This window comes from Lolium rigidum, chromosome 3 (assembly GCF_022539505.1).
Source record: "Lolium rigidum isolate FL_2022 chromosome 3, APGP_CSIRO_Lrig_0.1, whole genome shotgun sequence".
Classification (NCBI taxonomy): Eukaryota; Viridiplantae; Streptophyta; class Magnoliopsida; order Poales; family Poaceae; genus Lolium; species Lolium rigidum.
In genome coordinates, this window is record NC_061510.1 from 396,821,241 (window position 1) to 396,834,802 (window position 13,562).

Below are 13,562 nucleotides of genomic sequence, written 5' to 3' on the forward strand. Positions count from 1 at the left end.
TGCCTCCAATTACTTTTTCAGGCTTTTAATTCTAGTGCCGCTGATTATTTTCTTAGGCATTTTTTAATGATGCTATGGAATCTATTAAGAACTGCCATTCATTATTTTTTGCATGCATCTTTTAAAACTTCCAGGAAATTCAAAACAACGCACTTATTATAGTGAGGTTTTAATCCAACATGGCAACATGATCATGCATTAAAATTGCTTACATAAGTTAAGTAGATTGTAGCTAACTAACTTACAGAACTAAAATGAACTCACAGTTTACACAACTAAACGGCATTCTCACTTTACATAACAGAACTGAAAGGCATGTGTTGTCACATAGATTACTAGTTAGATGTGGCCGTTTTGGCAACGCTGTCCACAACTCTGATGGAGTTGTTCTTCTGGTTGAGGAAGCAGCGGATGAGTTCTTCTGCTTGAGGAAGCAGTGGATACCGCCGCTCCATTTCAGGGACATGGCCTCCTCGATGCGGCCAATGTAAAGATCGCCCTTCATCGCCTATTCCTCGTGGACCACGCCTTTGGAGCACCCAAGCTCCTCCGCCGACCTAGCCTACCGCTGCCCTCCACACAAAGCGTCGGCTCCATCTCATGCACATAGCAGTTTAGTCCCAGTGTACATGATCAGTTCATCAATAGAGACCGAGAACAAATAGAGCAGTTCAGCGAAAGAGGCAGATGTACCTGATCTAAACATGAGTCCACCGGATGATCAAGATGCACCTGATGAAGCACAGGCTGAACCTGCAGGTAAAATTCACTGACTCAAGTATAGTGAGAAAAGTGAAAGCAGAGTGTTTACTATTGACGCCCGTAAATTGTCAAAACTCCATTAACCCAAACTCAAAAGAGACCAAACTAAAGATCATATAGTCCACAAACACTATAGGACGAGGCCTACAATGCAACCACCAAATTGTTACAGTGTCATCCAACCAGTATATCAAAGCAGTGACTAGTGAAGTGCACATGTGAATAGACACAAGAAACTACACCTTTAATTGTCAACCAGTATTAGTGAAGTTTCCATATGTCACAAATTATATTTCCATCCACGGTTGTAAACAACTTTGCCAAAAAGACTGTAGAATCAAGAAGGTGAGGTGTAAAGCAAAATTGCTACAAATATTTACTCTGAAGTAGTAAGTCCATCAGCCAACGCTTGTATCTTGTCGACCCGCAAACTTTTCCTAGAAATCATGGAGAAGGTAGGATCAACAGGGCAGGAATTCAAAGAAACAATAATGCTGCAGCCATCCTCTCCAAGATTATGTACAAAGGTATATGTAGTAACACCCCTAATGAACTGAGCATACAATTAGCTCCTCGTAGCCTTGGTATTATAATACACAGTCACTTGAAAATCGACGGCAGATGGGTGCTCCAGGCACCATAAACTACTTGAAAATATAAGATGAGGTGCTACTTATCAACTTCTAGTACGGTAGTAAATAAGGTATAAGATTTGATCAAAATAATAGAAACACATGGCAAGAATTGACAAGATGGCATGCTTTTCCACCTTTGATGCATCAATAGGAAGGCACGGAATGGTGTAAGTTTGAGCTTCCACAATTCCAGATAAGGAATCTGCATAGTCCATCTTTAATGGAGACCGCTCATCCAAATATGGCATCTATGTCAAACAATTTCTATCACATTTTAAGAATTATAGAAAATGATAATGAACTTCGAATCTATTACTGTTGTCAGCAGAAAGATTATGGTATGGAGTGGCATCTAGATTACATTACAAAGGGATTGATTTGGTTCAGCAATGTTTCTGAGAGTTTTCAATACAGAACTGAGCAACGACAAAAGATAAAAATGTCCCATGTTACCTCCATGTCTGGAACTTCCCTCAAAGGCCTGTCGGAAAAATACGAGTACAGCGCTCGCAGTACGGCCTATAAATAGGGTAAGCAATTCAAGATCAGTGTTTCTACGCAGGATCTGTTTCATCAACTATAGCAATTTACCTGGTGGGATATAACAACCACTAGTGCTCGCTGGCGCTCCAGCTCGATGATGACAGGTTCCAACCTGAGGATAGATAAATAGTACAGCACATGAGTTAGGTTGGAGCCGTGAAGATAATAGCAGAACATGTTTTTTTTTCATAGTTTTCTGTTTTCAAATTCTAGTAATAGTAAAGCAGAACTTCTGAACAATGCAGTGAGATTTCTTAACCTCTGAATCACATCAAGGTAAGATTCCCCACGGGGGTAGCGATATCTCAGCTTGTCCTTTTTGCCTGACCTGGTTGCAAGTTGCACAGTACATTACAAAACATCACAACAGTGTGTTCAGATGTAAATATATAATAGGTATGAAAAGGTTAATCTAATGTTTTGTTGAAGAATAGGCCGAGGCGCAAGATGAGAGTACACCTGTAGTCGCATTGAGAAAAGACATGTCACCAATTAAAATTCACAAATAATAATGCTCTGGTGTTAACCCAATTTATTGTGAAACACTCCAAATAAATTTGTGGCAACGGCATAGTATGTGCATTCCAATATTAGGCTGATATTATGCTTTCTCCAGAAACTGCAATCATATATCAAATGTATAGTGTAAGCAACTAAGCATTGAAGTACATACCAAGAAAAAGACAATATGACCAGGGAGATAGATAGCCACTAATATTGTTCACCTGGAACAAGGTGACAAAAAGTTAAGAAATTCAAAGAAGTACTAAACAAATCTGGCATGACGAGTTTCAAAAGCTAGAAGCCCACAAGAACATAACTCAACGAAAATGCTCGGTTTGGTGTAATGAATGAACCCTATTACAGTTTGAGATATAACAGGTCAGAACCTATCTTGTGCCTTGTAAATAGACTTAGTAACCAAATACCCCTTTTACAGGACAGCAGGATAACCAGGAAGATAATATTTGTTACCTGTAACTGACCACCCTCCCCTTTAACCATATCAATCATTTTGATATAAGAACCTTCCTCCACTGGCTCGTAGACCTGCAATATGAATCCTACTTGATTCAACATTATATAGTTTACAGAGCTCAAAATTTTCATTTCGCATGCAACACTACACCAGAATATAGCTTGTTTAGCATTGAGAGTTTGAGACCTTCTCATTGTTTGTCAAACGCTCAAGGAAATCCTGCAATCCAGCTTCATAGTCTGGCCTACAAAATTGCATGGGAATAAGTTCACAGATATTATCTTTCTAGCGAGGGAAAATTGAGGGGTTGTCGGTTCCTAACTGATCAGCATAGTCAGCACATATCCTCCTACTCCGCAGATCCGAATTAGCAGGAGATCATAATCACGCAGCCCATATCAATTCATCATAGAGCACATAAGAGAGAGAGCAGGACAAACCAAAGCTCACCTGAATCGGGCGCGCAGTCGTGGCTGTAGCCGAGGCCGTGGTAGATGGAGACGGCGAGGTAGTCGAAGTAGTGCCAGGGCAGCCGAGCCTACCACCAGCGAAGCCGAGGGGCCGAGGAGGCAGAGGAGCACGGACCCAAGGTAGGACTCGTAGGCGTCGTTGGGAGGTCGCCGCGGCGTCGTTGGGAGGTCTTACAAAGCACAAGACGTGATAATAAATTCATGCCATAACTCATTGGTGTTAAAATATGTAGCAACAACAATGTGCAAGTGCACACGGTTCAAGTTACATACATCTTACTTAAATTATTGATTGGCAAGAAAGTTTTCATGTGAGATGCTTACCTTGAAATATGACAATTCCTATGATGCATGAACAAACTTGTTATGTATGCTACCAGCTGAAAAGAACAAAGAGTGCAAAACTCATGAAAAAGATAGCACAATTATATGATCACCACCTTTTTCAGCAACTGGACGGTTGCCTTCACAGCCTCAAGCTCCATCTTGTTGCCAATCCTGTAATATCAGACTGTAGTACAATTCATCTAGTTTGCTAGTTGTCAAAATAATAATAACAAAATAACCTCAAGATTCCCTAATCATATTGTTAACTCACTAAGGATTTGCTGGAGCTTCCGTCTTTTCTCTGGATCTGCAAACAACATTCAGCAGCAAAAAAGTGTTCAGAATCGCAGCATGACAAATGAATAATCAAAGATAAATGGATACGGAGTGTTTGCAGCTGACCCAACGCGAGAAGTTGGTGACGTCGAGGAGTAGCGACAGAGCCCTCACGAGTGACTGCAGGTAAGACTTTGCAAAATCAACCAATGGTTAACCATGATGTCCCACGCAATGGAGCATAAACCAAGAGGTGAAAGGCGAACTAATGGAGACGGAGAGCAGAATGGCGCGGCTAGCGGCGGAGAGGTTTTCGATATGCTTGGACAGATCGGCCTGCTTCAGGTGGATGAAGGCTACACTTATAAGGACTTCCTTATTCTGTTCGCTGCAGCATGAACAATTGAACTTGATCTCGTCAGTAGTATCGCAACTGAACAGAACTTGACATAATGCAAGTAGTAGTTTTATGCTTAAATTAACATTAAACATGTAGTGTTTTGTGTGATTTAACCAATCGATTTGCCTTTTTGTAGAACAGTTAGACACTGTTGATGGCCGATGGGGCATTTTATGAAGCACTAAAGCATTAAGCATCGACTAGCACGGAACACGCATCGAAAAAACTAGCACATAACAGAGTTCAGACTGCACAGTGACTTCCAAATGCCAGTTCGAGCCAATAAGAACCTCGATTGGACCCCTGGCAAGCAAGCGAGCGGGGCAACGAACCTGATGTATCAATGGAAGTGGTGGAACTCGTCGAAGGTGATGTTGCTGTCGCGACCGTCCGCCACCAGCCGCTTTGCCTCCAACTTCGTGATCCCGGCACCCGCCGCTTCACTGTCCGTCGCGTGCGCCGGCTTCCCATCTGCAACCGGCAACCGAGCGCACATGCGCAGGGTCCATGGGCCGCCGACGTGCGCGGGGTAGCCGCGCATGAGGCGAGTTGAAGAAGGGGCATCTAGGCGGTGCGGGAGGCCAGGAGGAGGCCGAAGACGATGCGTCCGCGAGGGAGACGCACAGGAGCAACACGAGGCGTGGGAGCCGCGCCGCCGACAGTGGCGACCAGGGCCACCGTGAGAGCGGAATAACCGCGCGGCGAGGGGGGGCAGCGTAGTAGACCTACACGGTGTCGCGCCGGTGTGAATTGGCCGGAAGGAGCCCGACATCGGCGGATGTTGAACCGCGTCGCGCCGAGGCGGCTAGGGTTAGCCCAGGCGGCACGGGTATGGCGGAATCAACGATTCAGTGCTGCGGTGATGTGATAGGAAAACAAGGCAGAGACGAGGCAGTGCTCGGCGGCGAGGTAGATGGCTAGAACGGCCGGCGACACCGGCGGCGGAGAAGGGGGTTGGGAGAGGACGGGAGCGAAGGGACGATAGACAAGGCTTCGGTAGTCAGTTTTGATTTTGCGCCAGAGGTGGGGCTGTAGGGACTACACTGCATAATTTAAATATTTTCCGAGGGGTCCTCTGCAAACGTTAATCAGAAAACGTTACCGGCACTTCCGCAAACTGTCGTTAAACAACGCTACATTACCGGCACTTTTCCATTAATGCCATTGATTGCTGAAACATTTGCGGCAATTTTTCAATTCGCCTGAATTACTGAAACATTAGAGGCACTAATCATAAACTGCCGCTAAACCAGATAGTATTAGCGGTGGAATGGCAAAGTGCCGGCAAGAAAGTGCCGGCAAAGTAAGCACGTGAGGTAGTGTGCACTCCTCGGGCTCCGCCGCCACCTCGGGATTCTCCACGTCGGCCATCGGTCGAGCGCTGCAGCGCACCACGGCTCGATCTCGAGATATCGCCCCTCCTCGTGCTGTATGCGTTGATCACGGTTCTTGTTGTAACTTGTAGTTGATGTGTACCGTGTCTACGTGCGTCTCGGAGACTCGGAGTATGTACCTCTTCCGGTATGTTTCGAGATCGGTACAAGAGGCCGGCCGGCCGATTCTCGAAAGTCAGAAACAAAACGGGCTAACCACAGATAGAGAGAGCAGCGAAATCACACGCGCCATGCACACATCATCTCTCCTCAATTTGGTATACATAATTTTCAATGCTCACCGGTGTATTTCATGTGGTCATTGTCATCAACTCACCAGAGTTGTGAAATACGTAGGATCAATGATTCCCTTTGCGGAAACATTACCCGGAAGGCAATAAGGAATATATTCCAAATGCTAATCCAGTTAACAATGAAACCCAATCCCAGTACAAAAAAAAAGACGAAACAGAGGGGGTGTGAGACTGTCGTCATGCATCTGCAGGCTGATCCATGCGAGGCACAAGCTGATGGGCGGTTTCACAAAGAATAAACCTGTCGGACTGGAGCAAGGCATCCACGAGCCGATGTCCGTCCGGAAACTCCGGATTGCCGCGGATCCACTCGTACACGAGTGCCATGAAGACGGCGCCGAAGCAGCCTCCGACGAGGAAGGCCAGGAACCCCACGGCGATCACCGCGGCACCCGTCGACTCCGGGTGGGACTCCTGCAACTCCATCGCGTGCGCGGAGACGAAGACGAGCGCGAAGAAGACGAAGCCCGTCGCGCAGACGAGCATGCGCCGGCTGCACTCGTCGGGCTCCGCCGCCACCGCCATCGCAGCCACCTCGGGATTCTCCACGTCGGCCATCGGTCGAGCGCTGCAGCCACGGCTCGATCTCCAGATATCGCCCCGGCCCTCCTCGTGCTTTACGCGTTGATCACGGTTCTTGTAACTTGTACTGTAGTTGATGTGTACCGTGTCTACGTGCGTCTCGGAGTATGTACCTCTTCCGGTCGGTTTCAAGATCGATACAAGAGGCCGGCCGGCCGGCCGATTCTCCAATGTCAGAAACAAAACGGGGCGAGACACCAGCGAAATCACACCCGGCATGCATAGGCAAGCACTTGTCCAGTTACGCCTTTGATTGCACATCATCAGTGTTCTTCATCCTTCGACAGAACATACAACAAGGAAATAACCAAATACGCCACTGCAGGGGCGTTTTTGGAAGGCTGAGAGTGGCGTTTCTCGAAGAATCTTGAGAATTGCAGTGGCATATTTCCAAAGCTGAAAAATGTAGTGGCATTTCTCAAGTACACAATAATTGCAGTGGTATATATCTAATTAACCCATATAAATAGGTATGTACTCTCGAGTGTTCCCCTAAAATCCAAGCACTTCGCAAAACAACTATGAGAGACACAATGGCACTCCTCGGTACACAAGTATCCTGTACAGACCTGAGCAACCCAAGTGTGCAGCTTATTGCCACCTGACTAACCCAAACATGTTGCCAAATGGTGGGCATGCATCACGCTGAGCTTGAAATTCAGGAACCACAAATATTTTTTTGGTCAGAGGACACTGAGAATTAGATCATACAGATTCATTTTTCTTTTCTGCTAAGGGAGGGATATATCCATATGAGGGGCTTGATAGGCATCCCACAAAAAAAAGGTGCTTGACAGGCATGGAATACTAATTGACCATGACTATGAATACTATTCTCACTTCAATCTACCTGACTGAAAACTGAAACCATCAGCCTCACCACAAGGCAACAGTGTCAGGTTCACCACCGATGATCGCTCCAGTTGCATCTGCCTTCGCTAAACAGAATTTGAATGCAACTAAACAAGAGAATGAAAGCAGTTCATACATGCCAAAAGAAAGAGCTTGCTCTCTATTAAGCAATACAGCTCTGCCAAAATGAGCATCTGGCAATAAGTAAAACGGGACCTAATAGCCGGCTAAGATGTTCCAGGAGCGAGTTACTAGAAAGAAGTACGGTTAATGAGCTGTAGTCTAGTTCTACCCTGACACAGCATCATCCTCTGCCATGCTTCGAGATTGACCATCTATGCTGCTGCTGTTATCACTCTGCAGATGGAGAGTCCTGTGCGAACTTCTTGGGACTAGGTCCAGCATAGATCTGCTCGACATTTAGCTCATTTGATGCCTTGGCCTGCAGCCTCAAGGTCCGTTCCGGTACTAGCAGTAGTCCCGATTGTTTCTGCCGTTGACATAGTATTGCTTGATCCAGAAAACTGTGAAGAAGTCAAAGATACATCATTGCCAACATATTGATCACCACTTGCCTAATCCAAAAAATTCGAAGATGGCATTGTTCCTAATGAGTTCTTCATACGATATTACTGTACTAAGTTTATGAGGAAAAACATAATACTATGTAAAGCGTACGAAACTAAGTTATTTACCTTCTCTAATGCACTCAATAATATGTTAGTAACAAACTGTATATCCTTGGCTAGAGAGGATTCTTCTAAGCAAATTTCAGTGGCAGATGCATCATCGCCTTTATGAGCCAACAAAGCTTCATTGGCTTTCTTCAGGTTCTGTATACGCGACTTCCACAATGAAATACCCTTTGCATCTCCACTCTTGGGGAACTCAAAGCCAATACATTTATGTATGTTTCTACGACTGAATTAAGGAAATCGACAAAGGATGAGGAACCAAAATCTTCAAGATGCCAGCGTTATCAAACTAAATTATTCTTTGGTGATCAAAGTTAATCCCTATTCACGACACATAGACTACTATGTGTATCCAAAAAAGTGAAGATAACCGTGCAAGATGCCAGTCAGCCCAAATTAATTGAAAACATATATGGTACAATGAAAAGGGGACCTTCAGGCTTTAGCCACATAAATTTTCAAGTCAACTAAGATGTACCCCTAAAACCCTGGAGATAGAGGCCTACGCAAGTACTGTAGTGCTTGGGTTGCAATTTGCAAATATGATGCTTTATACTACTATATGGTACACAATTGATACTGTTACTACCACAAGGAGGATACAGATTTATAATATGATGATAGTAAGGCTCAACCAAATACGCCAAGATGGTCAAAGATTTGAAGCAGGCAATGAATGAGTACTCTATGTCTTCTGCAAACAAAATGTAAGGCCATAAGCATCAAGGCTATTTACCAAATAAATGCAGGTGTAACTAAGATAACTGAGACTACCTCTTTGGATAGAGACTTCAGCAAGAGCAGCAAAGATTTTAACTTTCTCTCTAGTGCTGTCAGGACTCTTCTCAAGTATTACCCTTGCAAAATGCAACATTTTCCATGACAGATTCAAATCTGACCAAATAGATATCAGCATTTGAGTTTTGATCTAACCAATAGTTATATCAGCATTTAGCATGACAGGAAGAAATGAACATCTTTAGCAGGCATGAACAGACTGTAAATCATAATCAGTAACATTATCAACTGTATAGAGAATAACAATGTTTTTCAGTGTAATTTGACTGAATGAGGTAAAGGGACATACCAAAATCATATTCCCAGGTTGTACCTTCCACTGGATCTTCATTTGATGCACTCCAGGTTTGAGCTTTGCGTAGTAATGCCAATCCATATCTGTAGTATGTGTCGCGACACTTTGGAGAAAGTTTACCATGATAATTCACCCTACGTGATAACAAAGGCGTAAGGCCATGAAAGGTAAAATAATCCTAGATAGAACATGAAAGATCAGAAGTAACTGCCACAATATTGAAGGAAGAAAGTGCTAACTGTGTTAACTTTAATTACCATTTGTAAGTTGCAACAGCAGCCTAGTGCTTATATGATCATGAAGTGCCAGTGTCAAGTAGCGTTAGATAAGTTGCACCGAGAGGAAATATTTACAGCCCGAGAAACATATGCACATTTCTGAAAATAGAGTAACACCTATCCCTGAAGCAAATACTCCCTCCGGTTCAAAATAATTGCCCAAAAATAGATGTATCTAGTAGGAGTAGTTTGGTTCGATATTCATCGGTCATTGCAGTTCGCACATCATAACATAAGAGGCCAGAATTTGCCCAAGTATTGTTAGCTACCACACTGCCCTGATCAGTATAACATCTAAAACCAACTAAATTTATCGCCCAGAATACATAAGTCAAAATCACATACAAAATACCAATATAAACCCATAAGAGAAATGAACTGATTGGAACTTTGTATCCAACGTAGTTCCATATGTATGCAAGCTTAAGCTAGGCTTTGGGGTAAGAGCGGCAGGTGGAAAGGAAGAACCGTAACCTGATCTCGAGGGAGCAGCGTAAGCAACATACAGCGTAGTCAAAGTCCCCGTCCTCAAGTACTTTGGACCCCTCGTTGAAAAACCCTTGGGCAATTTCCACCTCATGTTGTCCCCCCTGCTTCTCATCGCCCTCCTTCTCCCCGTCGCCCACTTCCTCCCATCCAACCCCCTCCTCACATTTCCCCGCCTCGCTGCTCACCTGCCCGCTCGAGTGCGTCCGCAGCGGATCATAGTTCTCATCTTGGGCGGCCTCGGCATTCTCTGAGGAGGAGGCCATGGTTGATGGCAGCGTTATGGCCCTAGCTTGGTCTGAAAAGAAAACAAGTATGGGATTCTTGAGAAAATGCACCATCATCCACACTTCCACATCAATATTACTTACAGCCTCACAAAATGATCCATAAATTGCAGCAGAGCAACTGTATAGAAGCTTATACGGGTTTGAAGATGGAAACAACGCTAGCACCTGGAGTGTAAAAGCTCATGTAGGGAATGGCACTGAAACTTCTGACGGGTAGTATTTTCTTGACTCCGCCTGACTTAAGGTCAACTGTGAAGATTCCACTATATGTTCTCAGGTAGAAGACACCAAATCCATCCGCAAAGCCAGCCACATTGATGGGGTCAGAGGAGAAGGACACCCCAAGCTTGATGACTCTGCCTGGCGTCCATGCCACAGATCCGTCGGGGACAGTGTCCATCGACCACAGGCAAAGGCTAGATTCCTGCATAATTGCGCATCCTAGCACGCCTTGCTCTGTTTTCATGAGGACGGAATTAGGGGATTCCGGGTCCGGTTTGTCGATGCTTGGCCCATGAATCATTGACAGTTGTAGGCTGATATAATCGAACCGCAGAATAATCGAGCCTAGTACGCAGTTGAAGTAGAGTACATTTCCCACAAGGGCTTTGGGCTGGTATCCGGCCATTTCGAGGTTAGGTTCAGGAGGGTGACAAGAGGCAACGGGGCTCCAGGCACGAGTCTCTGAAGAGAAGATGGAGGCCGAGTAATCGGTGCCCACGTAGGCTACAAGGAAACGGTCGCCATGGCAGCCGAGGTGGTCGCAGCCGTCGGCGACGCAGAGCACCGCCGCGTCGGCGTCGATGATGGTATTGGCGAACTCCGGAGGCGGGAACTCCCATTGGCGGCGGCCGACAGGGTCCCAGACGATGAGGCTCCCGGCGCCGGCGGGCTCATCCGTCTTGGAGGCATGAGCTCTCAAGAGGACGAGGCCGTGGCGGGAGTCGAGCACGAAGAGAGTGCGGTGGTCGGGATGCATCGGGAGGAAGGGAGAGGTGGGGGTCGAGGGTTCGAACCATAAACGCAGGGAGTCGTGGTTCTCGAAGAAGCCGAGCAAGGGCGGTGTCTGGTGGAACTCGCGGTAGCGGCGGCCGAAGGCGGGGCTGGTGAGGAGGTTGCGCCAAGGCTTGCAGACGAGCGAGGCGCGGAAGAGGCACCCGGGGTCGTCCGGCGGGAGGCGGAGGAGGATCTCCTCTTCGTGATCTCTGGCCTCCTCCGTCGCCGGCGCAGGTGGCGGCCGTGGCGGCATGGTTGCCGGTGGGGTTTGGGCGGTGGGGAAATGCGGGGAGGGCTTGTTGGGTACTACTCGGGTTCGCCTTCAACCAAGTCTGCTCGTGTAGGGTTGGCAGGGTTGGGCGAGAAGGGCAGTGGCCAATAGTGAATTGGGCCTGTTTGGTTCCTAGCCACGGTTTCCAAGCTAAAATGTGGTTAGAGCAGGTACAATATATTTGTGAGAGAGAAGAAGAGAGAGAATGTAAGTGGGCTTTTATGCAAGAGCTAGCTGTAGCACGTGCTCCTGAGCAAGTTGTCTCAATGAAAGGTGGACCATCCATTAAGAAAGTAGTACATTCTTATAACCAACTATTGTACTTGTTGGCTACAAGTTGGCTATAGATGACATGATATCTTCCTTATAGTCAACAACCAGCTATACTATTGGAGTTGATCTTAGCTATAAAAAAATGGTGTGGTAGTTTTTCAAATAATAATAATAAAAGTGTGGCTATAGCTTAAAATATTGGAGAAGAATTTTGGTAAAAGTTGAGAAAAAAAAGTTGAGTCTATGACAAATGAACTATACAAGCAAACTCATATCACAAGAAAGATACAACAAGAAACATAGCTTATAGGTCGAGGCCCTTGCCCATCCGCTTGAGCAAATATCAGAGAAGACACACCGAGAAGGTAGGCTAGGAGAGTTAACCAGCCTTCATCATTGCCTGGCTCGACGTCAAAGCATAGACATCTACCTTCGCCTTCGAATAAGGACCCTACCTTCTCGCTTAGGATCAAGGACGTCGCACCGTCGAGAGGTAGAGAAGCTACATCTAGAGCACGGAGGCCACACAGGACGGGTTGCCTAGAGCACGAACTACCACCGAGATCACCTCCGCACGTGAAACTCGCAGACATCATCGTCGACTGCAGCATTGACCGCCCATCAAGATGCAAGCTTTAAGACTGAAATCGTCGAACGAGGACACGACCGAAAGGTTGGCATCGTAGGCACCACGCAGGGTCACAACACAAACCGCCGCCAGCTCGAAATAGCCATCGCGAACGTGTCACCGCACAGGGGATCCCTATCCCCTCTCGCCCAGGCTCGGGGGCACCACACTTCCGACAACACAGACACCACATGGCAGAAGAGAACATCAAGCGGGTTATCGACGAAACACAACACCACGACACCACAACAGAGACGTGAGTAATCGGAACATGCAGCTCAGCACCACTCCACCAACCCAAGACGGCGCCTTCAACAAGGAAATGGTGCCACAACATCGTCACCCCTCAATCCAAGAGATTTGGGTTTTCACCCGGGAGGAGGAGGGGGGAGGTATATGGACCTCGGCGACGCCTCTAGGGAGGGGAACGGCGCAATGCATCTTCGTCGTCATGACCGCCACCGCCATTCAGAGGTTTCCCCCTGGGAGCTTCCATCCTCACCACCCCGAAGTCGCAAACCCAACGAGGACGCCAGGCACCAGCAGCATCGGGGTGGGAACCGCATGCACGGAGGTCACCGTCTTCAGATCTGAGGTAGAGGTAGATAGGGTCCTCCATACCACAAGCAGCCTCCGCTCCCACGCCGCCCACGCGGCCAAGAAGAGCACCCCACAACACATGCAAGCGCCCCTACAGCCGGCCAACCACCACCCTGGCCCGATGCCGCTACGGCAAGAGAAGATCGGAGCAAGAGCCGCCTACCGAGCGTCTGCATCGGTACAGGCGAGCTCCGCGCGAGGTCCTCCACCTATCACCTTGCAGGAGAGGCAAGAGCCTAGATCCCCGCCGCCCCCTTCACCGGCGTCGCAAGCCTTGACCGGCGGCGTCTCTAGGGGCAACGAGGAGGGAGAGACAGAGGGGAGGGAGCGGCGATGGTGGAGCTAGAGTTCCACCCCCTCGATCGCCTAGAGGAGGTGACGCAAGGAGAGCGAACCGATATTTATTCAGTTGCCCACTAGAAGAAGGGATAGAACAATG

General features: G+C 47.0%; 1 protein-coding gene and 1 long non-coding RNA gene across 13 annotated transcripts; both read right to left on the bottom strand.

Moving 5' to 3' along the window:
- Positions 1-138: 138 nt before the first annotated feature.
- Positions 139-5,401, bottom strand: LOC124704574. 12 transcript variants are annotated; one of them, XR_007003599.1, is made up of 14 exons: positions 4,725-5,401; positions 4,119-4,380; positions 3,988-4,023; positions 3,830-3,900; positions 3,370-3,457; positions 3,242-3,268; positions 3,106-3,163; positions 2,916-2,990; positions 2,614-2,665; positions 2,200-2,399; positions 1,989-2,052; positions 1,851-1,916; positions 1,143-1,199; positions 139-753 (listed from the first exon to the last, which is right to left on the bottom strand). It is a non-coding gene; the product is annotated as an uncharacterized LOC124704574 (long non-coding RNA). The 12 variants fall into 12 exon arrangements; XR_007003607.1 differs by having other exon boundaries at positions 139-769; XR_007003603.1 differs by having other exon boundaries at positions 1,532-1,916.
- A 2,275-nt stretch (positions 5,402-7,676) lies between these two features.
- On the bottom strand, positions 7,677-11,604 carry LOC124697712. Its single transcript, XM_047230256.1, has 7 exons — positions 10,521-11,604; positions 10,054-10,363; positions 9,296-9,435; positions 8,983-9,102; positions 8,812-8,902; positions 8,209-8,428; positions 7,677-8,037 (listed from the first exon to the last, which is right to left on the bottom strand). The coding sequence occupies exons 1-7, from the start codon at positions 11,602-11,604 to the stop codon at positions 7,939-7,941; spliced, it is 2,064 nt and encodes a 687-aa protein (XP_047086212.1). The 3' UTR covers positions 7,677-7,938.
- Positions 11,605-13,562: the final 1,958 nt, after the last annotated feature.

Excerpts from the sequence above, each read along its gene's own strand:
- LOC124697712 (XM_047230256.1), bottom strand. The coding sequence starts at position 11,604 with ATGCCGCCACGGCCGCCACCTGCGCCGGCGACGGAGGAGGCCAGAGAT. Across the intron at positions 10,364-10,520 it reads CATGAGCTTTTACACTCCAG|ACCAAGCTAGGGCCATAACG; the intron begins GTGCTAGCGTTG and ends TTTTCTTTTCAG. Across the intron at positions 8,429-8,811 it reads TATCATCATATTATAAATCT|AAACATACATAAATGTATTG; the intron begins GTATCCTCCTTG and ends ATTCAGTCGTAG.